Source organism: Rhineura floridana, chromosome 3 (assembly GCF_030035675.1).
Source record: "Rhineura floridana isolate rRhiFlo1 chromosome 3, rRhiFlo1.hap2, whole genome shotgun sequence".
Lineage (NCBI taxonomy): Eukaryota > Metazoa > Chordata > Lepidosauria > Squamata > Rhineuridae > Rhineura > Rhineura floridana.
The window spans coordinates 175,839,336-175,867,024 of NC_084482.1; the positions used below are offsets into that span (position 1 = coordinate 175,839,336).

Below are 27,689 nucleotides of genomic sequence, written 5' to 3' on the forward strand. Positions count from 1 at the left end.
AATTAAAGTTCTTCTGGTCCAACACACAACATTATATTTCCTTGACTGTAATTTGAAGAGATAAATTCAGAGGGGAAATAGTCTGTCTCTAGCATAACTTGTTAACAGGTAGGAATTGCCTCAGGAGGATAAACACTGCAACATCATAATGTGCCCCATATAAGCCCTAAGAGTGTTCCCCGTATCAGATACTCCTAATGTGGGCTATTTGGTGTCATCCATAGAAAGCAGGAAAAAACATGAACTGCTTGTATAGAACCAGAAAACACTTCAGAAAACACAAAGTATAATTGGTGCAAGACTCTGATACTTCTAATGTTATGTGGGAAGTTGGCGCAAATGTTGTTTATGTGATTCATTATGCAATTATGTCAATTTAAGCAGAGGCAGGGTTAAGGGATCTGCTAAAGATTTGGGGTCAGTTGCAGTGATGGAAATGCAGCTCACAGGTTCCTTACTTTCTCCTATGTTTCTTTATTCCTGGCACTCTCTTGGGTTGCTGTTTTGTTACTATAGGAATTATCCAATCTCATGTCATTACCCAGGAGATTTAGCAATAACTCTGTGCAAGACAGTGGAACAAAACATGTTCGTGAGCCTTTGACTGGTTACTATGGCTTGCAGTACCACCAGCATTGTATGGGATGAGTGTGCTGTGCACAAGCTTTAATTAATTTGCAGCACTACTGCCAAGGAAGGCAGATGTACACAAAGTAGTTCACTGGCTCTGTATTTAGAACCATCTGTACTGATTGCTCCTTATCAGTCTTCTAATTGTATTCTTAACGGTAGCATTTGAGGTGTGTTTGTGTGGGCATTTGTTTGTTTTCTGTGCCCTGTTTGGCTTGTTGCAGAAGATGACCGTTCCAGCGTTCATTTTGGAAAACCAGTTTGCTAGTACTTATAACCGAAGTGAAACGTTTGGACAAATAACTGGCAAAATTTCAGAAGCCCAAGAGGAAGACAAAGATGGTATCCTTTTAGTCTGCAAAGAACTACCACTTAGTTTGTGGTTTTCTGGATTTGAGGTATTTGGGTTTGGAGGTTGAGGGCATTTAGAACCCTTTCCTCACCCTTTACTCATGTCACCTCTTATGCCCATGTTGCCATCTCTGTTGATATGAAAACCAGGCAGCAGGGCAGTTTAAATATGTGGGGGGCTACAGAATGGTGTACATGGGGAAAGGATCTCAAGTAGATTCATAACTCAAATCATTTTTGCAGTCTTCATCCTACTGACTGAAGCTGTAAGAAATTGCCAGACGGGTGGAGTGTTTTTGCCTTCCATGGTCTTTTAACTTCTGGCTATGACTAGCTTCTACTTTCACCTTAAAGAGCTACCTATCAAATCCTTCCAAATCCTTCCCACCTGTTCATGAACCCCTTCCAAAACATTACAGCCTTTTAAAATCTGTTCTTTGAAACAGAATAAAAGTTATGCAGAATAAGCAAATATATGTACTTGGTTTCCTTGGCCCAACACTTGGGTCACCTTGGTGTAGAATACGGGGTGTATATTTGGAGAACACAAAGTTAGGGGGATAAGTGTACATGTACACTGATGAATATACAATCTTACTCTGCCTTCTCCTCTCAGGGTGGGGAATGCTATGCGCTTGTTACCATGCCAGTTTTTCTTTTTCTTTTAGTGGCTCAGCTGGTGGAGATTACATGAAAGTCAGTTGATGCTCTGCAGGAGCCAAGTAATTTTTCTCTCTCCTTTTTTGAAAAACAAACCCTTCTATACATAGCCTAAAAATACTGTACTAGAATCAAACTAAGCTTTCTCTGAATAATTTTGAAACTGTCCCAAAGTAGCTCTGAGGCCCAGCCAAAGTTAACACTGCATAGCCAAAACGACTGTGGAAAACATCAGCCGAAAGGCGTTAGGCTGCAGATACTTTCCACAGAATGCTGCCTGCATTGGAGAACAAAGATGGGTCCAGCAGAAATCAAAGCTCATAGACCACCTTGGCTTTACTCCTCGTAGCCAACTTATCCTGCCTTTCACTAGTCTTCAGGCCCAAGCCAGTTTCTTCTTTTTTCGCCATCCAGTTTTGTAGATGTCATCATTGGCTGGGACTAAAACTTAAGCCCCTTGATCTATGTGCTGGTGCCTCTTCTGGCAAGCCACTCAGGGCTGCTTAGTGAAGAAGTAGCAGCATTCTCCCATGTTCCACTAGGGCTCCACACTTGGCAAACCATTAGTTTCTCCTGAGCACAGTCACGCTGTGCTCCAGTATGGAGGAAGGATGGGCAATAAAAACATCAAATAGAATGATAGTCCTGGGAAACTCATACACCTTAACTTCAGCAGTGGAGGGTATCAGTAATTAACATCTGTTGGGAAGCCCACCAACCACTACACATTCCCTGTTCTGATTTGGAAATCCAAAAATTCATTTTTCATTTTTGCCTAAAAGCCCTTGAAAAACAAAGAAAGCAAATGTTCCTAGATTTCAGGACATGAGATTTGGAGTTTTTGTTTTTGTTGTTGGTTTCTTATTGTCTGTAGGAACTGTTGAGATATTGACAAGGAACGGAGAATGTTTACAACAGGGCTTATAGAAAATCTTAAACGCTATAATAATGCTGTGATACCTCTATTCACACACTCTTGGTACAGAGTCCTAAGACATTAATGCTAGGCAATCACTATGATTGAGTCCAGTAAATGCAGTGATTCTTTGAAACAGGAAAAAAGAATAGAAGTGGTGTATGCTGTGCAACCTCAATAACAATAAAAAGTTAGCATGCTTTTAGGACTTGACTGAAGGACAGCAGTGAAAATTTTGCAATGCTTGTGAAGAGTAATACTAGCTTGTTCTAATACATAATACTGGAGATACAAACTGCCCATTTAACTGCTTCACCCCTATCCCTCCCACTGAAGAAGAGAAGGTCTGGGGCACCATTCTAGGGTGGGGAAAAAACCATGGAAAATTGTTTTCTGCCCAAATGATCCCAAATGTTTATCTTATTGAAAAATTACATCGAACAAAAGGAAAAATGCATGGGCGTGTAGTGGTAAACAAATGAGAAAGAGAGAGAGAGACTCGTTTGGAAATTCACTATTTTAAAATTGGCAGTGCTGAAGAAATCTAAATGGCCTTTGAAGGCTACAATCCTATACTTCACTTATATTGAACTCAGTGGGGCTTACTTCTAAGTAGACATGTGCAGGACTGCACTGCAGACTGCAATCCTATTAACACTTGTATAGGACTTAGCTGCACTGAAACCAGCAAGGCCTCAGTAAATGTGCATAGGATCAGGCAGTAAAGGATGTTTTTACAGGAGATATTGAAAGATCAAGCATCTCTTATTGAGCATCTCACACATTATAGCAGGGCTGGGGGGATTTTATAGCCCTAAAGCCATCTTCTGGGGGCCACATGCCAATGGAGGAAGGGGACAGATATAAAAGTAGATGCAACAACCAATATGACTTACCTTTGCAGAGTAGGCTATATTATATCCATGCAAAAAATCAGGAGTGTCTCCATTTAGGCAAGTAAAAGGCATTATCACAGTTCAAGGACATATTCCAGTTAAGCAGAAGCACTTCAGAAGGACGCTTAGAGAAGTGGTTTAAGCATAGCAGGCTGAAAACATGCATATTGGACAGGCCAAGTTTGTTTTTTCGAACAGCTAGAGTCATTGCTTAAGTAGCAACATATGGTAATCAGTCTGATTTTACATCAAAGTGCAGTTTCAGATTCAACTGTTAATGCACCCAAAATAGAAATAGAACATAACCTCCAGTTTGAAATATTACACAAATTTGACCTGTTAAAAGTCCAACTTTTAAATATGCATGAAAGGGCTTCTGCTGGATTCTCCCCTGAGTCTCATCACGATATACAAGGGGGGGGGGATAACGGGTCTATGACCGTACAATAAACTGTACAGATATACAAGGGGGGGGGGAAGAAGAGCTAGGACTGATGACCACAAAGAAGGGTCAATCATCTGTATTGCACGGGATTAAAAAGGTTACATATAATCCGTCCATCTCTATGCTAAGTGACTCCCCCCAAACACGTGTTACTAGAGGGAGAATAGCCAACAATACTACCTCAAATTCTGCACACATAAATTTGCCTTGCCAGGAGTTCAAAACGACTCCCCCCATACCTACCCATAATTTTATAGATTCCCGCCCAGCTACTCCTCCAGTGCCCCTGGAGATTAAGACTATTGGTCATCAGAATACAAAGAAAGTACTAATTGCTGCTGAGGTGAGAGACGAAGTGTCCAACCAAGAGCATATCACAAAAGTGATAAGGCAAGGCTCTACCCCCTCCGCGTCTTCTACCATATATTCTGTAACAAACTTGCATCAGCAATGCAAAGGAATTAGACCTGATTGGCCCAGCCTGACAAATACCGTTCCTGTCTTGGAATATAATGGGTTGGGCAACAAACATCAAGATGCGGACTTGTATTCTTTCCTGTCTGAATTCTCGATAGTATGCCTACAGGAAACCTGGATGATTCACACTAACTTACCATCTCTTGATGGATTTAGAGTTTTCTCCATACCTGCCCTTAAGAGCAATTCCAAAGGTCGCGCTAGTGGTGGCCTTAGTATTTTAATTTCTGTGAATATGCCCGTAGAGATTTTCCCCCTGACTCTGAATAGTGGGCAATACGTTCAGGCACTGAGGCTACGAGGGCACCCCATAGGACTCCTTATCATTATTAATGTTTATTTTCCCCCGAGCATAGCTATGATACTGGGTCCCCATAGCATCTGGGATTCTCTCTCAGATACTCTGTCCCAACTAGAGCACCAATTTCCTGATGCAAGGTTGCTCTTATGTGGGGATTTTAATGCTAGGCTAGGGAATATCGAGTCAGATCTCGGAATGTCCTCGAACTATGACCCTAATTCTTATATCCCACTACGGGATAGAGTCTCCCAAGATCATCTATGCAATAAGCAAGGCTGCAGACTGTGAGATGTTTTGATGCTTCACTGTTTGGAATGCCTCCATGGCTCCTCTTCTGATGTGTCTAAAGGTGCTTTTACCTATCTAACCAGTAGGGGAGCGAGTGCGATAGACCACATATTTGTGTCTAATAACCTACTTACGGACATGATTAGCTTCGATGTAATCAATAGGGTAGAAAGTGATCACTTCCCCCTATTGATGAAAATGAAGCTTTCACACCCAATCTCTCCCCCTACACATCTGGAAGGTTCTCAACCCTCGGAACAGAGAGTTCGGTGGTCGATTTCCCTGTGTTCTTCTGTCTCGGAATTTCTATATAACAACCTCCCCACCAGACTAGCTATATTAGCTCCCGATTCAGATACTTTGTCTCTATACCAGTCATTCGTGTCACTTATGAGACCTTTGTTGACTTCGAATAAACAATCGACGGTCCGGACGTTTTCAAATAATAGGTGGTTTGACCACGAATGTAAACTTGCCAAACGCCAGCTGATTAATTACACCCGCCACGCAACAAGAACCCCAGAAAATTTTGAGCGCACACACCTTATCTACTTACGTGCTGCATATAAGTCTCTATTAAAACAGAAAAAAGATCTGTATGCTAGATCTCAGTGGCAATTGCTAGAGCAGGCGGTGGCAAAAAAAGATGAGCGTTTGTTCTGGGATCTGGTGGCTAAAGGGATGCGTACATTAGGCTCTCTAAGCCCCTCCCAGATATCGGCTGCTGATTGGCATACACACTTTAATAAGCTCTATGCGTTATCTGACAAAGACCCTCAAGCTTTATACCACCTGGTTCTCCCCTTACCTGACTGGCCTCCTGTAACGACCGCTCAAATTAGATTGCTTATGTCTACTCTGAGATCTGGTAAAGCCCCTGGTGAGGATATGCTCCCCCCTGAGATTTTTAAATATTTCTCGGATTGGTGGGCTCCTATCTTGGCCAAATTGTTTACACAAATTAACAATACTGGTACCTTCCCGGTGGGGTGGAAGCAAAGTATTGTTGTACCCATCTATAAGAAAGGGGAGAGGCTTGACCCTAACAACTATCGCCCTATCAGCCTGCTCGACATAGGTGTTAAATTGTATTCTAAATACCTGTTAACCAAGGTCAAGGAGTGGGAAGCTACAAATAATGTTACTTCCCCAGAACAAGCTGGTTTTCGTAAAGGCCAAAGCACCACGGACCATTGTTTAATTTTATACTATCTTGCAAGGAAAAGCATGCATGGCCCTACAAAACATTTATATGCCGCCTTTGTGGATTTAGCGGCGGCCTTTGACTCTATAGATAGAGTAAGACTGTGGAACAAACTTGCCAATACCAACATAGATAAACGTCTTCTCTTCCTCATCAGAGAGCTATACTCTGACAATAGTGCCAGAGTTAGGGTGGGTGCTACAGGCATGCTTATAGACCCCATTTCTATTCAAAGGGGAGTTAAGCAGGGATGTTTACTAGCCCCAGTTCTCTTTAACTTTTATCTTAATGGAATAATTTCGGATCTGATGGGCCCAGAATTTTTTCCTCCTGCCCTCGGTAATAGGAAAGTGTCGATGTTATTGTACGCTGACGACATGATCCTATTGTCCATAACACGTGTGGGTTTAAGGAGACTGCTTAATAAATGTAGCGCATATTGTGCTAAAGAAAACCTCCGGATTAATCATTCCAAAACCAAAGTTATGATTTTTGGTAAGAGGCACCGAAACTATACATGGTCGTTAGATAGACATCCAATCGAGCAATGTCGCGCTTTTAAGTACTTAGGAATCTTTTTCCAGGATAACCTCTCCTGGAAAAAACACATAAACTACACTAAATCTGTAGCTCTTAAGATCTTGTGGTGCTATACTGAGCTTCCATAGGACTGCTGGAGGTAATCTTGTGCTCCCTGCTTTAAAAATTTTTGTAAATAAAGTCCTTCCTCAGATTCTATATGGAGCTCCTATTTGGGGTTGGGAAAGGTCCACCCTGTCCATCATTGAGGCAATCCAAAATAGTTTCCTAAGAAAACTTTTGCGCTTACCCCCGGGCACACCAGCGGCATTCCTTCAAGCAGAACTAGGCCTCCCCCTAATTAGTGCTCGTGCCCACTATGCTCTGTTTAACTTTTGGGAATCTTTAAAAAATGCCCCCACCAAACTATCAAAATTATGCTATGATCTGGCCATTAGAGACAGTTTCTGGAGCTCTAGAATATCCAGCCTATATCACTTGTACCATATAACACCATCGCTAAATGTCCCGAACCGACCCAAGTTGAAAGAGGCAATTTTCCAACATTGTTACTGGATCGATCGATTGGCAATTAGCAACTCCAAATTCTCAACCTGGTTCCAGGTAATTAAGACGGATCACCAGAGAGCAAGATACCTGACTTACTCCTTTTTACCAAACCTTAGACAAGCTTTTACCGCATTAAGATTCCAAACAATGCCGTCTATGGTCTTGTCGGGTCGCTATACCCAAGTCCCACAGGGTCAACACCTATGTATCTGTGGTATGGAAGTGGTTGAAGATTTACCCCACTATTTGCTGGAATGTCCATTATACTCCCACCCTAGATCTAAATTTCTCGATGGCCTGTTGATCCCCCAGGGACCTATGCAAGAAATTATTGTCCGTCTCTTATCGGACCAGGACCCTTCAGTCACGTATAGGGTAGCTCTCTTTGTGCTGGCTGCACAAAAACTTAGGGCGAAGTATGCCACAGACTTACCATTTGAACCCTAGGAGGCAATACTAAGATTTTTCTACCGTTTTATGTCATGTTTTAATATAGTATGCGTATGACTTTATTTTAACAACCACAGTTGTTTTTCTATTAGTGCATACTGTAAATTGTAAAGGCTTGGCAATAAAGTTTATGACTGACTGACTGACAGTTAGAAACACAAAAGGCTGTCTTCACCATCATACGACATTGACCAATAAAAAGGATTTGAAATTAATAAAAATAAATTTGACACAGGTTTCTAGGGTGAATAATGAGAGAAATAAAATTTTCTAGATTAGATTATAGAAACAATAGTAACACAGGAATGAAGTAAAGTAAGAAGAACACCAACAAACATACAAAAATATAATTCTCCGTCTTTGGAGATGGCAGGTGTTGCCAAAATTCAAAATAGCTGGAGTTTTCTATTGAAAAAACACAGTGCAAAAAGTGACTATAGGAACCATCCCCATGAATTGGGGCATACTTATAAAGACAATGGACCAGAAAGATGACAAAGGGGACTGTGGGAAAGTAACAAGAATAAACTGTGAATGGAAAGAGTGGATATGAGCACAGATGGGAGAAATGAGTGAAAATAATATTTTGATGCTAACTAACCTACAGAAAATTATATCTTGAAATCTATATATACAGCTTGCTTTAAATTGCTCTTTCTAATTTTTCTTAGAGGTCATTTATTTTACTTTACTTTTGGAACTTTAAAATACAATCCTGTAATTAAAGAAGAGAGGGTGACAGGTGTTGCTTGCCAAACCAAGTAGGCTTCAGTTTAAAGGGAAGAAAATCTCAGTTCTAGGTTTCTGTAGTATGGAAATACCTTTGTTAAAGACCTCCTTGCTACATAATTGTTCTGTATTTAGATATGTAGGTCTGTCCCTGCTTTTTCATTTCCTAAATTAAGCTTATTTTATAAAAAAAGCTTCCTGTTTATATAGCATCTAAATATGTTTGGTGCGTAACTTGATGACACGGTGGGGTCTAAAAATATTGCCTCTAACAGACGGCTTTTGTATGCAATAGGATGCTGCTCCTGTGTGGGAATAATATAACTATCCTGTAGGTTTTATTCCAAATGCCTGAGGTTTCAGAAGGGAAACCAAGTTTATATTTTTGAGAATTTGTTGTTTTTCCACTTGTCATGACAGTCATGTTGGAATAAAACCTTCTTTAATTATTGTGGCACTTGACACATAGAATATCTAGCTACGAATCGTTTGCCTTGAATCATTGAACCTGTTTTGTGTTGTGTACTATTTTGGTCTTGTAAAAGTTGAAGAAAGAATCTTTGTTCTACATCAGAGCAGAAAGGACGGAAAAGGAACTACATTGTGTTTTGTTCCTTTTTCTTTTAACTTTACAAGGTTCTTCTTTCAACCTTCCTCAGTCATCCTCCATAACAACTAGCACTCATCTGACCAGTTGAAGTCTTTCCTGCAGTAGCCCACCAGCTCACATCACAGCCAGCCATGGTTAAAACAGAGAATGGGCATGCTGAGTTTTATTGCTTATTATAAGGTTCAGATTGTGAGTTTGAAAAAAGTGGCTTTCCCTTCAAATCTTCTGTTTTGGAGACCTAGGGTTGCTTTGGGGACTGAATCCTCCTAGAAGTTAGGATGGAGGATAAGACTAGCCATGATGGCAATGGTCTACCTCCGTGGTTGGAGTCAGTATGCTTCTGAATTCCATTTGCTCACAGGAGGGGAGAGTGCTCTTGCACTTAGGTCCTGCTTGTAGGCTTTCCATAGGCATCTGCTTGGTCACTGCGATAATAGGATGCTGGACTAGATAGGCCATTGGCCTCATCCAGCAGGCTCTTCTTATGTTCTTGTGCTGAAAACACATCTGTCAACCATACTAAGTATCATGGGTCCCAAGCAGAACCTTTGACAATATTAGGAGGATGGAGAGTGGTTTGCAGATGGTGGTGAAGGAGCTGAATGAGACACTTCCAGAACCCTCTGGCAGCTCTGTGTCCAGTACGGTCATTGTTGCCAGTCTATGATGACTGAGGAGAACCCTTCCCTGGCACTCAGCCCAGCCATAGCCAATAAGCAAATAGAGCCATGCCAGAGTAATAAGACGAGCTCAGAGAGAGAGCTGACAATCTTTCCATGGTTGCACCGGCTGGAGAAAAACATTTGCAGTTACACAGATTTCTTTCTGCTCCTAGAAGGAGCTCCCATCTTGCAGCGCAAAGTAGAAAGTGCCAGAGTAACTAGTACAAGTAGAGTACCCGCCCACCTCTCTTATATTTAAAGTAGCTGGATGTGAGAAGGTCATTGCAACAATGACTGCTGTTGCCTCTATATGCCTAGTGAGTTCTTTAGACATGCCTATACTGTTCCTGAAATATGCCTAGTCTGGTCCTGTTCTGTATCCTGAACCATATCTAGAGTGTGTGATGCTGTGTTCCTGTACTGACTTCTGGAATAAAGCTTTCTTGCGAAACCCAGTCTTTGAGTCCTGAGTCTGCTTCTCTGATTGGGAGTCAGGACTACAACAGTAGTCTCACTACAGCAGGTATGGAGAACCTGTGGCCTTCCAGATGTTGCTGTACTCCCAACTCCCATCATTCTTGACCATTGCCCAGGGTTGGCTGGGGCTGATGGGAGCTGGTAAGGCATTTTTTAAGGAATTGTTACTGGGTGTCCGTTTTTTCATTCATATGGCTTGTACATGGAAGTCTCTCTTCCCTGTACAAGCCCTGAGATTTGGATTGAAGTGAAAGTGGTTCAAACTAAAACAAAAACAAAACCAGGGAGTGAATACAGCCTTGCAATGCATTTACACAAATTACTAACCTAGTAAAATTCATACTAGCCTGCTCACCCACCAGTAAATACAAGAATTAAAAAGCATATTAAAATTAAAAACTGCTGCTTATGTTTCATGCCCTGCTGTAGCAGAATTCTTACAGAAAAAAGAATGAAGATAACAGAGAACCAGACATGGTTCAAAAGTATACAGGGAGAGAGATTTTGTTAAGATTTTTTTCAGAAAGATGGGTGGTTTGTAATAACCCTAAGAATAATTGTGTAATAAGCCCCTATGTTTTATTGTTTCTGTTCAATTTCCATAAAATTTCATACCTCTAATTAGTGTTTCAGTGGCTTCTAATCTGAATTTGTGTTCTTGATTCATTGATGAAATGTTGTGTCCATTTGTGTCCACTGAGTGTCCAAAAGCTAGGACTGGGTGTCCAGGTATGGGGCCTGTGACCATGGCTGGGGGAAAAAAAGAATGCTAAAAAAGAATTTGAGGAGCACATTGCTAAGAACATAAAAACCAACAACAAAAAATTCTATAAATACATTCAAAGCAGGAGACCATCTAGGGAGACAATTGGACCCTTGGATGATAAGGGAGTCAAAGGTGTACTAAAGAACGATAAGGAGATTGCAGAGAAGCTAAATGAATTCTTTGCATCTGTCTTCACAGTGGAAGATATAGGGCAGATCCCTGAACCTGAACTAACATTTGCAGGAAGGGATTCTGAGGAACTGAGACAAATAGTGGTAACGAGAGAGGAAGTTCTAAGCTTAATGGACAATATAAAAACTGACAAATCACCGGGCCCGGATGGCATCCACCCGAGAGTTCTCAAAGAACTCAAAGGTGAAATTGCTGATCTGCTAACTAAAATATGTCACTTGTCCCTCGGGTCCTCCTCCGTGCCTGAGGACTGGAAAGTGGCAAATGTAACGCCAATCTTCAAAAAGGGATCCAGAGGGGATCCCGGAAATTACAGGCCAGTTAGCTTAACTTCTGTCCCTGGAAAACTGGTAGAAAGTATTATTAAAGCTAGATTAACTAAGCACATAGAAGAACAAGCCTTGCTGAAGCAGAGCCAGCATGGCTTCTGCAAGGGAAAGTCCTGTCTCAGTAACCTATTAGAATTCTTTGAGAGTGTCAACAAGCATATAGATAGAGGTGATCCAGTGGACATAGTATACTTAGACTTTCAAAAAGCGTTTGACAAGGTACCTCACCAAAGGCTTCTGAGGAAGCTTAGCAGTCATGGAATAAGAGGAGAGGTCCTCTTGTGGATAAGAAATTGGTTAAGAAGCAGAAAGCAGAGAGTAGGAATAAACGGACAGTTCTCCCAATGGAGGGCTGTAGAAAGTGGAGTCCCTCAAGGATCGGTATTGGGACCTGTACTTTTCAACTTGTTCATTAATGACCTAGAATTAGGAGTGAGCAGTGAAGTGGCCAAGTTTGCTGACGACACTAAATTGTTCAGGGTTGTTAAAACAAAAAGGGATTGCGAAGAGCTCCAAAAAGACCTCTCCAAACTGAGTGAATGGGCAGAAAAATGGCAAATGCAATTCAATATAAACAAGTGTAAAATTATGCATATTGGAGCAAAAAATCTTAATTTCACATATACGCTCATGGGGTCTGAACTGGCGGTGACCGACCAGGAGAGAGACCTCGGGGTTGTAGTGGACAGCATGATGAAAATGTCGACCCAGTGTGCGGCAGCTGTGAAAAAGGCAAATTCCATGCTAGCGATAATTAGGAAAGGTATTGAAAATAAAACAGCCGATATCATAATGCCGTTGTATAAATCTACGGTGCGGCCGCATTTGGAATACTGTGTACAGTTCTGGTCGCCTCATCTCAAAAAGGATATTATAGAGTTGGAAAAGGTTCAGAAGAGGGCAACCAGAATGATCAAGGGGATGGAGCGACTCCCTTCTGAGGAAAGGTTGCAGCATTTGGGGCTTTTTAGTTTAGAGAAAAGGCGGGTCAGAGGAGACATGATAGAAGTGTATAAAATTATGCATGGCATTGAGAAAGTGGATAGAGAAAAGTTCTTCTCCCTCTCTCATAATATTAGAACTCGTGGACATTCAAAGAAGCTGAATGTTGGAAGATTCAGGACAGACAAAAGGAAGTACTTCTTTACTCAGCGCATAGTTCAACTATGGAATTTGCTCCCACAAGATGCAGTAATGGCCACCAGCTTGGACGGCTTTAAAAGAAGATTAGACCAATTCATGGAGGACAGGGCTATCAATGGCTACTAGCCATGATGGCTGTGCTGTGCCACCCTAGTCAGAGGCAGCATGCTTCTGAAAACCAGTTGCCGGAAGCCTCAGGAGGGGAGAGTGTTCTTGCACTCGGGTCCTGCTTGCGGGCTTCCCCCAGGCACCTGGTTGGCCACTGTGAGAACAGGATGCTGGACTAGATGGGCCACTGGCCTGATTCAGCAGGCTCTTATGTTCTTATGTTCTTATTAAATGGTCTCACAGGACAATTTAGGACCCCTGGTGGAGTTAATTTGGCCTGCAGTCTAGGGATTCCCCTTGCCTTTACTCTTAATAATAGTACTTGAAGGATGATTACTCCAGTTATTTGAAATGATGAGAATCGGTTCTTGTTCTGCTGCTAATTATGTTTCTCTTGCTTTGCAGATGACAGAAGGGAGACACTGTCAGGTACAGCTTCTGGATGACAGGACGTTGGAGCTGCTGGTTCAGGTGAGAGATTTGCATTTCAGGCATCATCATATTTTTTATTTATTATTTATAAATATATTTGTGTACAGTTATTTCATTAAAAAACACCAGTCATTCCAAGAAGCAAAAAAAAAGCCAAAAACCTGTACAGTAAAAATTATTAAAATACAGTAAAAACAAAGGTCAATTATTGCAAAAAGACATCTTGTTAATTGCCTGCATGAACCTGGTGGAACAGAAAGGTTTTCGGCAGAAAGTTAAAACAGTTAACAGTTTGAAAGTTAAAACAGAAGGCACCTGCTGAATCTCTGTTGGCAGAGCATTCCAGATAACTGGGCGAATGACACTGAAGGCTCAATTTCATGTAAATGTGAAATGAGCCTCACCAACACAGGGGATATGCCTAAAGCTGCTCCTGCAGATGATATCAGTGATCGAACTGGGATATAACGGCTCATTCTAGTATAGCTTCATGTAATAATCCATCCCCTCCAGCTCATTGTTATATATCACTGGCTCCAAAAGGGTACTCACTTGTTTAAAGCTGGGAATACACCAGATCAGAAGCCCAGCTGTGTGGGAACCACATGAATGAATGAGTTTATTTACAGTCATAGACCCAAATTAAGGGGGAAAAAAAACAGTACATACAATGATAGCAAAAACAAAATTAAGTACATGAAAGAGAAAGATATTAACTGCAGCCAAGCAAGCAACACATTGTGCTGTGACTTTGGTTGCAACCCTATACACCATCCTTCACCAACCTGGTGCCCTCCAGATGTGTTGGCTGGTGCTGATGGGAGCTATAGTCCAAAACTTACGGAGGGTGCCAGCTTGGGAAAGGCTGCTATACATGCTTACCTGGGAGTAAGTCTCATTGAATTTCATAGGGCTCATTTCTGAGTAGACATGAATAGGATTACACTGTTGGATTCACACTGGCTACTTCTTGATGATGATGTTGATAATAATGGGTGGAATCCAACATAGCACTAAGGAAAAAGTCCCATCAGGGCAAAGATTTCTGCTTGCGCAATGGAATGGTATCTCCCTCTTCTCCCTCTGTGTGCCCCCTAAATCTGTTGTAGGGGTTTGTCCAATTCTCGGGCAGATTTGGGGAGGATGAGGGTCATGTGTAGGAAAGTTCCCTTGCACAAGCAGAAATCCTTGTGCTGCTGGAGTGTGTTAGTAGAGTATCGCACAATGATTCTTTGATAATTTTAAGACTTGTACATAATTTGTATTGATTTCTCACCTTAGGAGGGGAACACTTTTCTAGTCAGGGCCACATTCCCTCTTGGGCAACTTTCCAGGGGCTGGAAGCCAGTGATGGGTGGGGCCAGAGGCAAACAGTGGGTGGATGTCAGGATGCAGGATTGGGGGAGGAGATCATTTTTCCAGAGTTGTGTGAAGAAGAACCAGAGGAGGGGGGAGGAATCCCAGAGTTAGTGTTGCCCAGCAGTAAAGACCTTGAAACTCTAGCCGACACAGACACAGACTTTTCCCAGGAACTTCCCATGCTCACCCCCCTTTCCAGGCCAGAGCAGTTAGAAATGGAAGGAGGGGGAATTCAACTCCCTCCTCAGCCAGAGAAAAGCCCGCCTGATGGGCATGGCGTCCACCCCCCTCTTTCCCCAATACCAGAGGTAGAATCCTCAGAAGGGGAGGCGGCAGCGCTTCCCCCTTCACCACAAACCCGGAGAAAACAAAAAAGAGCAAGGGGGAGAGAGAGGAGGGGTGTGGAAGAGAACACCTTGAGGCGGAGTGAGAGAATTCGCGACAGAAAGCCCCCTTTATAAGAGTCAGGGGGAGCAGGGATTCCTTGTTCTGTCAACTCTCTTGCATGTCACTGGACACGTGTTATTGTGTTGCTTCATGAGAAGGCGTAGTTTCTGTTTGGATATTACTTTAATAAAGACTGAATTGCTTTCACCAGCTGGTCTGGTTCCTGAGTCCAGTCCTGGACACGACAGTGGAGCAACAATGGTAACACATCCCTTTGTACACCAGGCTACGTTCCAGCCACACAAAAGTCAGAGGATTCTGCACACACTCCTTTCAGTCAGAGACCCCGGAGAGCTGCTGCTAGTCAGAGTGCACAGTCCTGGGCTTAATGGACAAATAACCTGACCTGGTATAAGGCAACTTCCTGTGTTCCTAAAAATCTCTCTGCCTTTGCCCCTCCAATATGGAAATAGGCAAGAATTGGTATCATGTATGGGTCTGCTCCATGTATGACTAACACTGATATAAGCCTAAAATTAGTATTTTAAAAACCACTAAACTTATATACACCAGGACTGCAGAAGTATTGATATAGTATTTGTACAAGAAGGAGTCTTAACACAAATAGAGAGCTGCTGGAGGTAAAAGCAAAAGTTCCTTCCGTAGGGCTTCTTTTGACGGCAGCCTAGGTTCAACTATAACTTGTTATGTACAGAATGCAAGAATGTCATATAATCCATATCATTCTTTTCATAGCCCAAACTTTTGTCCCGGGAATTGTTGGATCTGGTGGCTTCACATTTCAACCTCAAAGAAAAGGAGTATTTTGGGATAACATTCATAGATGATACGTAAGTATACACATGCATTTTTAAACCACTGTTTTGAGTAAGTTGCCAAAAATTAATAACTGGCATCTTCAAAAATATTTTCTAATTGTTGGGTAATAACGTAATCAATAACAGTTAGATTAAAGTTCTCAAGTTTCCCATTTGCTGTGGCTTCACTTTGACAGTGTTTTTTTAATTTCCATAACGTAAGTGACTTTTGGGGATAGCTAAGAAAGATGTCAACAGACCAGTGTACAAGTTGAGTTTTCCTATAGCATTGGGGCAGTCATTGATTCATGTGTTAAAGTCAGCAGTCAGCAGTACGCTGATGATACACAGCTCTATTTCTCTGTAACATCTGAATTGGGAGAGGCCGTGCAAGCCCTGGACCACTGCTGGACTTGGTGGTGGGCTGGATGAGGGCCAGTAAACTGAGTCTGAATCCTAGCAAGATGGAGGCACTGTGGGTTGGTGGTTCCCGACTTCAGATAATTGGTCAGTTGCCTGCTTTGGAACAAGTCATACTCACTCTGAAAGAGCAGGTCTGTAGTCTGGGGGTTCTCCTGGATCCATCTTTGTTCCTAGAGGCTCATATGACCTCAGTGGCTAGGAGTGCCTTTTACCAGCTTTGGCTAGTAAGACAGCTGCAGCTGTTTCTGAACTTGGATAGCCTGACCACTGTTGTCCATGCACTGGTAACTTCCAGGGTGGATTACTGTAATGCACTCTGTGTGGGGCTGCCCTTGAGGTTGGCTCAGAAGCTGCAGCTGATGCAAAATGTGGCAGCACAAATGCTCACTGGGGCAGGGTATTTGTGGCTAATAGCCATGATAACAATTTTTAAAAAATCACAGTCGCTGCTTCTTCCGCTCTTTGGTAAATACTTGGAACCCCCTTGTCAACTCAGGTTGTTATAATAAAATATAGCCCTAAATGTCGTGAGACTAGAGCAGAGGTAGTCAATGTGGTGCTCTCCAGTTTTTGTATGATCAGCCCCACGTTGCAGTGCCAGTGGTCACAGATGATGTGGAGGGCACCACATTGGCTACCCATGGACTAGGGTATCTTAGGGGCTGTCTTCTCCTATTTGATCATTCATGCATGCTTTGTTCATTGAGGGATTCTGTCATCTGAAATATGGTGGGTAGGGATACAGGACAGGGCCTTTTCATTGGTAGTTCCCAGGCTATAGAATTTACTGCCCTAGGAAACACAACTGATCTCTTCTCTGTCTGAATTCTGGTGCCAGATAGAAATGTTGCTTTTTCGGCACACTTCTGCATAGTGCTAATTAGACTGCTGTGTCTTTGTGTTTTTTGTTTCAATTTTAAACTTTTCATTTACTATGAGTTGTCAGTTCCATGAAGGCTCCTTAAATGGAGTAGAAAGGTGAGTTATAAATATGTAAGAAAATAAAGCCTTTATTACACAATAACTCTTCTGTTGCAGTTGTGTAGCTTCAAAATGTACCTAGAGATCCGGCATCTATCCTCATATATTTTTCCTGTGGGTACAGACTTGTATGTTATTTGCATGCTTCAGAACCCAGATAGCTGCACTTCCTAGAGGCTAGAGCTTTGGGAGTAAGATTTGGAGGGAAGATGTGGCAGTATCAAAGGGTGCTTAATGCTTTTCTTGTCTGCTACTTGTAAATCCACTCTAAATTTCCCCCACCCTCCAAAAATTGACAATGTATGTTTGCCTCTCCATACATTCAAGTGGGACTTGGTGGTGGTGGGAAATGGCAGGAGGAGTAATTGGAGCATGGAAGCAGTGGTTAGGGAAAGAGATAAACATCCTCTTCCACTGCTCTCCTTTCAAAGTTGCACTGGTACCCTTTTGTTAACGTACACACATATGCTTTCTGCTGTGCAAATGCTGGATTTCCTGTTGCTTGGTGTTACCACCCTTGTTACATCTCTCTGAAGATTTCTGTGTTGTCATCAGTATATTTTTGGAAGAACTGTTCACACTTGGGAAAGTCTTCCTGGAAAATAGAGGGAGAGGTTTTTTGTGTGTGTATGTGTCTTTTCCACTGTTGGTTTTCTTCTTTTTATAAATACCTTTGGCATTCTATTTTCACATGTTCTGTTATTTTTCACAGACTGATGATTATTATTATACTTGTTCCAGCCCCCTCCCAGCCTCCCAGTAACATTTCTACCTGGGGATCTTATGAAAATTGGTTCTTGAGTTTTACAGAAAATGATTGGTATCCAGGGCCAGCCCTACCATTAGGCAGAGTGAGGCAGTTGTCTCAGGCAGCATATGCTGTAGGGTGCTGGCTGCAACCTCCTGGTTGCTGCCACCCATTGGAAGACAGAGCTGTGTGTGATTAATGACCCTTCGTGCACCACTTACACCAGCCTGCTGCCCTCAGGTGTGTTGGAGGACTCTCTCCTAGCACCAGATTCAGGTGTTAGTTCAGTCAGCTTCTGTACATGGAAAGGAGGGAGGCACCATCTTGTTCTTTGCCTCAGGCAGCAAAATGTCTTAGGCCATTTCTGGTGTTATTCCTGTAATACAAATCAGCTTTTGTTTAGATCTTGAAAGCTCCTATCAATGTGATTCTCTGTTTTGTGGCATTTTGTGTATGAATTTTGCAACCACCAGAGGGCAGTCGAGCCCTTTTCAATTAGAACTGTTCTTTCTCCCTGGAGAAGACACCACAGAGTTCTTGCTCTGCTGTAAAATACACAGGGCAAAATGTGCTTGTGGCAAGGACTTAGTGACTTAAATTCTGCTCACATTCAGATCTATGGGGCTTCATGACCTTTTGAACCCATGGCATCCCTTGTGTTGTCAGTCATTTTGTACTCACTTCCAGCTACTCTGCTATGGGGCTGAGCCAATCTTGGACATGCCAGCTGTCACCCTCGCATCTGAACACAACCTTTTGACATTGGTCCTCAGCCCCAAAGAATGGAGTGCCTGGAATCCTCCTACGACATTTTAAAGAACTGTGTCTTCAGTGGTTGGATCAAAAGTATCGGGAGACAGAGTATTGTGGGATCAGGAAGTTGACACAGACAACCAGGTTTGTCGCTTTTTAGCTTTGAGATGGACAGAGCAATCCTAAGAAGAGGCAGGGGAGGCACAGAGCGCCACATCCAAAGCTCTGCTGGCTCCTGCTGGCCAGGGTGGAAGAAGGTAGTTCATTATTTTAGCTCCAGGTTGGAGCATCCAAGGGGCCTGATCTTCAGGGCATCCATGGTCCAAAGGCAATTGCAATCTGATTTGGAATGTCCCGTCTTGGGGCCTTTCTGCTATCTACTGCCAGCAGTGGTCTGAGCCTTGGCCCATGAGCGTCCCAATTGGAGGCCTGCCATTATCAAAGGTGCTATGGACTTTGAAGAAGCACGAGTACAGGGCGAAAGGGACAAACGAGCCTAAGCAGAAGGCACGTCAAGCAAATCCTCATCGTGACCATCTTCCATCTGGAAACCTATGTCCTCACTGTGGGAGGCTGTGTGGATCCAGAATTGGCCTCCACAGTCACTTACGGACCCACTGTTAAAGACCTTATCTTGGAAGACAATCTTACTTGGCCAGAGTGATCGCCAATGAATGAATGAACTACCTTCTTGGGCAGTGCTGGGGTTTCTGCCACAGTGGAGCCATCCAACTACCAGCAGTGCTCCCATCAGTGAAGAGGCAATTGCATGCCATCCTTACTACCACTACCAACCCCAGCCATCACCATAAGGTTTGGGTAGGATTGCTCTGTTATATGCCACTTTTCAGGGTGAAACCCTCCCAAGGCCACTTGTATCAGAACAATAACATATATATCATGAACAAAATTAATCTAAAACTAAAACATTATGACATTAAAACAGTGGCAATTTAAACAATACAAATCACCATGTATTAAAAAGGTTTTTAGGATCTGCGTAAAAACCAGTGAAGTAGGGGCAATGCATATTATTATACCCTTGATATGTATTCTCCATCACTCTGAACCAAACCTATTTCATTTCTTTTTCCTGTCTCTAATCCTGTGTTTTTAAAAATTGTTATTCCAGAGGTCAGAATATCTGGCTACAGTTAGATCACAGAGTTCTGGATCATGATCTGCCCAAGAAACCAGGTCCAGCAACTTTGTTTTTTGCTGTCAGGTGAGTAATGCTTATGTAGAAATACAATGCAATTTTCCATGTACAATAGAAAGTGGATGGCTCTCACGGAACAGTTAACAGATCAATGTAGGCTTACTAAAGGAATATTAAAGAAGGGCTCTTTTGAGAGGATATGGTGGCCTCTTCTAACTTTTGCAACTAGTGGGCATTGCAACAGCAGATGTGCTGATCTGCATTTGCCCTTCTGGATACGCATGCTTCATAATAATCAGACATACCTGTTCATTCTTACAACCTTGTTTTTGATTGGCTATGCTCGTTTTCAAGAATTGTCTTCATCTTAGTAGACTGATGTTCATTCTTACTGCATTGCTTATATATATCATCATTATCAGATGTTTGTTTATTATATTTTTTAACTTTTTTTAAAGTACCACTAATGTTTTTCTGTTTGTGCTGCATTAAGAAACTAAATAAAAATATATTTACAAAATGCAGGGGGGGGGACAAAATATCATGCAAAATAAATTAGCAATGTGGAATTTGATATTCTAAGCAAGAACTGATGCTTAGTTTTCCACAATAGTTAATTTTAAATGCACAGGAAGCAGAGTAAAAGATAGATTGTTCCTCTGGTTTTTAATGTGGTGTCATTTGTACAAGCAACTTTGTCACACGTCCCTATCACTTCCTAACATAACATGCTACATCATGTTTTAAATTCTTTATTTAAACCTTGGTAAGATGACTCAAAATGTGAGATATAGCACCATTTATATGTGTATGGTAAAAATATAAATTTAAAGAGAACTCTTCCTTTGAGGAACATCTTTCAGGACTGAGAATGATCCAAATCCCTGCTTGCACAAGGCTTTACATTCTCCCTTTTGTGAATTGAACCAATCCACTTCCCCACGCACATATGTTGCATGTATGAAATGAAGCAGAAACTCAATATGAACATGGGAAATCCATGTGAGCTTTACAGTCATTAGGCTTGCATTAATTTTTATTTTAATTCAGCTGACTGTCCTTCCACTATATTTTATTGCTTGTGTTATCTAGTTGTTCCTCCAAGGAACCCAGGGCAGTGAACATTCTCCTTCCCCTCCCCTCTCCATGTCTATTTATTTATTTATTATTTTATTTATATCCCACCCTTCCTCCCAGCAGGAGCCCAGGGAGGCAAACAGAAATGCTAAAAACACTTTAAAGTATCATAAAAACAGACCTTAAAATACATTAAAACAAAACAACGTTAAAAACATTTTTTAAAAAAGCTTTAAAAACATCTTTAAAAAAAGGGTTGAAAACATATTATTTAAAAAACATATTTACAAGCAATTCTAACACAAACACAGACTGGGATAGGTCTCAACTTAAAAGGCTTGTTGAAAGAGGAAAGTCTTCAAAAGGTGCCGAAAAGATAGCAGAGACGGCACCTGCCTAATATTCAAGGGGAGGGAATTCCATAGGGTAGGTGCCGCCACACTAAAGGTCTGTTTCCTATATTGTGTAGAACGAACCTCCTGATAAGATGGTATCTGCAGGAGGCCCTCACCTGCAGAGTGCAGTGATCGACTGGGTATATAAGCAGTAAGACGGTCTTTCAGGTATCCTGGTCCCGAGCTGTATAGGGCTTTGTACACCAAAACTAGAACCTTGAACTTGGCCCGGTAGCAAATGGGCATCCAATGCAATTCTTTCAGCAGTGGGGTGACATGTTGGCGATACCCTGCTCCAGTGAGCAGTCTCGCCGCCGCATTTTGCACCAGCTGCAGCTTCCGGACCAACCCTCAGGGCACCCCCACATAGAGCGCATTACAGTAATCCAGCCTGGAGATTACCAGTGCGTGGACAACAAAGGTCAGGCTATCCCGGTCCAGAAACGGCTGCAGCTGTCTTATCAGCTGAAGCTGGTAAAAGGCACTGCTAGCCACAGAGGTCACCTGGGCCTCTAGCGACAAAGATGGATCCAGCAGCACCACCAGACTATGGACCTGCTCTTTCAGAGGGAGTATGACCCCATCCAAAGCAGGCAACTGACCAATTATCCGAAGTCGGGAACCACCAACCCACAGTGCCTCCATTTTGCTAGGATTCAGACTCAGTTTATTGGCCCTCGTCCAGCCCACCACCGAGTCTAGGCAGCAGTCCAGGGCTTGCACGGCCTCTCCTGATTGAGATGTTACAGAGAAATAGAGCTGGGTATCATCAGCATACTGCTGACACCTCACCCCAAAGCTCCTGATGACTGCTCCCAAGGGCTTCATATAGACGTTAAACAGCATGGGGGACAAGATGGTACCCTGCGGCACCCCACAGCACAACTGCCAGGGGGCCGAAAGACAGTCACCCAATGCTATTCTCTGAGAGCGACCCTGAGGATAGGATTGGAACCACTGTAAAACAGTGCCTCCAATACCCATCTCACCAGAAGGATACCATGGTCAATGGTATCAAAATTGCATCCTCACAACAACCCTGTGAGGTAAGTTAGACTGAGAGAAAATCTGCCCAATTTGGGGCAATAGTTCCTCTCCTCCACAGTACTACTATGCTCCATACCACATTGTTCAGAAGCCCCCAGCCCAGCTCTCTGGATCGGCTTTTCAGGGCTGTTTGTGGGAGGAAGAGGGCGACAGGAAACTTTCCTACCATGAAATTCCTTAAGCTAACTTATCTTAGGATCCAAGCCAATGAGTGCACCAGTCATTACAGTAGCCTTTTATGCTAAGTGTACCACATATTTATTGTATTCTTTACATTTCAGCTAAATAAATGTTCTTTAAAATAGCAAGATTCTGCAAAGGTAGCTAAGTGGGGTGAGTTGTTTGCATTGTATGCATGCCATGATACAATCCAACATATTACATAGCTGACATGAGTTAAATAATGAACATCTGACCCTCTTCAGAACAATGACAGCATATTCGACAAAGGGAGACCACAAGAAATACGTTTGTCATCCACTTCAGTGTCCTTGTCTGCCTGTGGTTCTGACGTGCGTTGCTCATTTCATGGTGATAAGAAACTTCCTACATAATGATACCCTTTTAACATCTGAGTTCTCAGCTCTCTGTGAACAGCATCACCAAGGATCATCAACCCTGCCTGCCGTCACCAAAGCTCCTCCTCCCTCCCATGGGTTGCCAAAGCTCCCCCTCCCCCCTGCAAGTTGCCAACCTGCCCTCTTCCACCCCATATGGTTTGCCAGAGCCCTCCCTTTTGTAAGCATGATGTTTACATATATATGTGTGTGTGTGTGTTTATGTATATATATGTGCGTGCGTGTATATATGTGTATGTATATGAATATGAATATAGCAAGGAATGGGCAGTTCTTGTTGTGGATGCTTGGGGGAGCCAGGATGGGTTGAAGAGTGGGGGAAAAGGTGTTAAATTGCTCAAAAGCCACAGAGTGACAGTCTGCTGGCACTGAGTGGGGGCCTCTTTGTGTGAGAGGCAAAGGGGGAGTGAGTGGACTGCCATAGCTGAAAACTGGGTGGAAGCTATTGCTAAAACTATTGGTTGTTTAATCCATTTGAACGTCATGTGTTTGTTTTATCTAGATTAAACTGGAAGTTTTACTTTTTGTCCGTATTGTAGCTTTGCTTACCTGCCTTCTGACAGAACTGTTAATTTGTCTACTGGACCTGTTTGTATGCTTTTGTAATTTGTGTATATTTTTTCTGTTTATCATTATTTTGTTCCCCACTGAAGAGATACTGTATGAATACTGTAAATAAATAAATATTCCATTTTTATCCCACCCTTCATATAAATCCCAGGGCAGGTAACAATAATATTAAAACAGCCATAATATTTTTTTAAAAAAATGAATGAAACCAATGAAACATTAAAGCAGCAAGAACAAATAGTAATAAATCCAATCTAATAAATAATAGTAATAATAATATTCCTTTGTTTTTTCTGCTGGGTATTCTGACTGTGCAGAATCTTGTGATTTTGCTAGATAGGGCTGGAGGACATTCCTGGTTAGGGATAACTCCTCCTACTGGTCGTGACGGGCAGTGTCTCGAAACTTCTTAGTCTCTTCTCCAGGGGGAAGAGCTGTCCTGCCCTCGATACCGTCCCTGCCTGTGGTCTGTGAAGGTTGGGTCTTTTCTTCTCTCTGCTCAAAACTTCCTTTTATCTCTGTTTTTGCTGTTTTTCTGTTCTTTCTGCATTCAATCATTCTCCTCTCCTTAATTTGTTAGCTATTTCTCTCTTCCATCTCCATCCTTTACCGTTTGCTGTTATCAATATGCATTAATGGGATTGCTGGTGAAGGGCTGATGATGATGATGATGATGATAAAGTAATTTGCCAAAAATTCCTCTTTGCTGTATGTTCGGATAGTCATAACAACATAAGAAAAGCCCTCCTGGATCAGGCCAATGGCCCATCTAGTTCAGCATCCTTTTCTCACAGTGGCCAACGAAATGCCTATAGTAGTAGTAGTAGAAAGTTTATTACATAGCCATTAAGCCGCTGCCATACATAACAAACACAATACATAACAACAACACAGCATTAGTTAAAATCTCCTAAAAGAACAGGGTTCTCCCTGTAAGTCTGAAGTTACATACATGTGATATCATTCGGGATTAGTATTTGCCCCAGCAGCTCCAGAACAACCTTGCACATATAAAATCATGCAAATTAGCAGACTCCCCCATAAGGGTAGTGTACGGTATTATAGTCCCTGAGGCTCTGGGCCATCCAAATGTTTGGCCCGAAGTTTTTGCGCCGCCAGGGCAAAATGGGCTACCCTGTATGTGACCATATAATCATTGTCGGCTAATAGAAAAGCGATAAGCTGGATGTCCTGGCAAACTCCCATCCGCGAAGTCAGATCACCTAAGAATTTGGACCTGGGATGTGCGTACAGTGGGCAGTCCAGCAGGTAGTGGGGCAGATCTTCCACAACCCCAGAACCGCAGATGCATAGTCATTGCTCCCACGGTATCTGATGGTTTCCCGCCAAAAAGGGCCGCACTTGGCATCATCTGGAGCCTGTTTAAAGTAAGCGTACCACCTTGAGAATTTAGAATTGATGATCGCTAATCTGTCCATCCACTCACTGTGCCGGACGATGGTTTCCCATAACTTGGTTCTGCTAAGTGAATTAAGAGCCTGGACCGAGATGTGATATCGATGGGCTACCTTCTCTATTTTGTTGAGCCAGAAGCTTTTGGAAGAGGCAGCTACAGGGCAAGCATTCAGTATAATCTTGGCTGGCGCCTTAATTGTAGCTCCCCAAAATGTGAACAGGGCTTTATGGACTCGTGCACTTACTGGTGGTAAACTGGACTCTGCACGGAGGAACGCCGCGGGGGTACCAGTAGGTAATTGCAATAATTTTTTAAGGAAATTATTTTGAATGGACTCAAGGCTGGCGGAAAAGGAGACCTCCCAGCCCCATACTGCTGCCCCATACATGATCTGCGCCAGGACCTTGCTCTGAAAGATTTTCAGTGCCGAAGCCACAAGACTACCTCGAGCAGTCCTGTAGAATCTGAGGATAGCCCCCATAGGTCTCAATGCTGTTGATTTCATGAGAGCAAGTTGGTTTTTCCATGAGAGGGTATCTTGAAACTGAATGCCCAGATATTTAAAAGTGCGACATTGTTCAATTGGATGCGTCCCAATGGTCCATTTAAAGTTATGATGTCTTTTCCCAAAGACCATTACCTTCGTTTTTCGATAGTTAATCTGGAGACGTTCCTTATTACAGTATTCATGCAGACTCGCCAAAAGTCTCTTTAAACCAATACGAGTGATGCAGAGTAAAAATCATGTCATCCGCGTATAAGAGTAGTGAGACTTTCCTATTCCCTAACGATGGGGGGGGAAAGGCTGGGCCTGATAGTTCAGAGACTATGTCATTAAGGTAAAGATTGAATAGCATTGGGGCTAAGAGACAGCCCTGTTTTACCCCTTTGTTAACCGGTATGGATTCGGTTAAAGAGCCGGAGAGTCCCATCCTAATTTTGGCGCTGGTGTTAGAGTACAGTTCCTTAATTAAGAACAAAAGGCGCTTGTCAATATTTGTGTTGGCGAGTTTAGACCACATCATAGCTCTATCAGTCGAGTCAAAGGCGGCCACCAGGTCCACAGAAGCCACATAAAGATGCTTTGTGGGCCCAAGCATGCATCGCTAAGTAATAGAGAGTGAAGCAATGGTCAATGGTGCTTTGCCCTTTACGGAAGCCAGCTTGTTCCGGGCAAATAACCTGGTTAGCTGCTTCCCAATCCTCTAGTTTAATCAGCAAATGCTTGCTGTATAATTTGGCACCAATATCGAGCTGGCTGATAGGGCGATAATTTTTCGGATCTTGTTTCCTTGTTTATAGATAGGGATAACGATACTCTGTTTCCATCCCTTGGGTAATAGCCCAGTAGAGTTAAAATGTGTAAATAGTTTAGCCAAAATAGGCTCCCACCACTTTGAGAAATTTTTAAAGAGTTCTGGCGGTATCATATCTTCCCCCGGTGCCTTACCCATCTTTAATGTGGAGTTAAGGGAGCCGATTTGCACCACTGTGACCGGAGGCCACTGATGCAAGTCGGCCAACTCTGGGACAGGGCAGGACTCATTATTAACAAACAGGGACGTATACAGATTGCTGTAGTGATCATACCAAACCGAGGCTGGTATTTGGCCCACTATTATTTGACTCTGTGCCCGCATCCCTATGGCCACCAGGTCCCAGAACAGACTCTCATTTCCATCCGTGACCGCCTGTTCTAATAGTTGCCATTGTGATCGGGCATACCAATCCTTCTGTTTTAACAGTGCTTTGTAGGCAGATCGGAGGTACACCAGGCGATCATGGGCAAACATCCCAGGATTTCTAATTGTCAGCCAGCCGTCTCTTAGCAGCTTTACATTCCTGATCATACCATCTATTGCCCCTACGCCAATAGCTCTTAAATTGTTTTGCCTGGGTCAGCATGGGTCTCAATAAAGATAGCATGAGCTGATATGATGTGAGAACGTTTGTCTCTGGCTCTAAAAATTTTTGCCTAAGGGAGAGCAAAGCAGCACTACCCAAGAACTGTGAGACGGATGATTGTAAACCAGTAGACCAACGTAGACAACGCTCAGCTATTTGAATTCCCTCAAGACTAAATAAAGGAGGAGAGGGGAGAGCATGGAGAGATCTCAACCCAGTCTGGAGCGGAAAATAGTCACTTTCAGTTCTGTCTACTACCGCAAATTCACACATATCCAGCAACAGAGCTCCGGATACAAACATATAATCTATCACACTGGCCCCTCTATTCGTATGATATGTAAAAGCTCCTTTAGTCATATCCACAGGGGAGTCGTGAAGACACTTCAGGTAATGCTGTTGGATAAGGTCCCCTAGCCTCTGACCTTGTTTGTTAGACTTTTGGTCCTGTGAGACCCTTTCATACCAAGGGGCAACCACCTCGGAGCCGTGATTCGAGGTACATCCCACCATCTGCTTGGGGGCCCCCATCCTGGCATTGAAGTCGCTGCACAGAATCAGTCTAAATGATGGAAACTGGCACTCCAGAGAGTTTAGACAGTCCGATAATTGGTCCCAGATGTCTCCCGATTCTACCCTCTTTGCTAAGCCGGGGGAAAATAGACGTTTAAAACAATAAGGGGTCCCGTGAAAGCCCCGGAGAGCCTCAGTCCCTGTATATGCTGAAAGCAGTTACATTTCAGCAATTGTATCTCGGCCGGCAGATCAACTGAGACAAGGATGCTGAGTCCACCGCTGCCCCAGCCTTTAGATTTATACTTAACCGCCAGACTGGAAAAAGCTCGAAAGCCACTAAAAGACAGTGGCTTATCCTGTGACTCCCAAGTCTCCTGTAAACAAACAATCTTAATTTTTTT

At 42.8% G+C, this 27,689-nt stretch overlaps 1 protein-coding gene across 16 annotated transcripts in view; it reads left to right on the top strand.

The window, feature by feature from the left end:
• Window positions 1-27,689, top strand: part of FRMD4B (FERM domain containing 4B) — a 349,437-nt gene that overhangs the window by 141,425 nt on the left and 180,323 nt on the right. For 10 of the 16 annotated variants that reach the window (XM_061618643.1, XM_061618646.1, XM_061618644.1 and 7 more), the window contains 3 exons: window positions 13,129-13,194; window positions 15,658-15,752; window positions 19,757-19,849. In XM_061618643.1, coding sequence (XP_061474627.1) covers window positions 13,129-13,194; window positions 15,658-15,752; window positions 19,757-19,849 — 254 coding nt within the window. Of the gene's footprint in view, window positions 1-1,649; window positions 1,704-13,128; window positions 13,195-15,657; window positions 15,753-19,756; window positions 19,850-27,689 lie in introns of all 16 variants that reach the window. The other 6 variants (XR_009761528.1, XM_061618635.1, XM_061618641.1 and 3 more) reach the window with 1 other exon arrangement.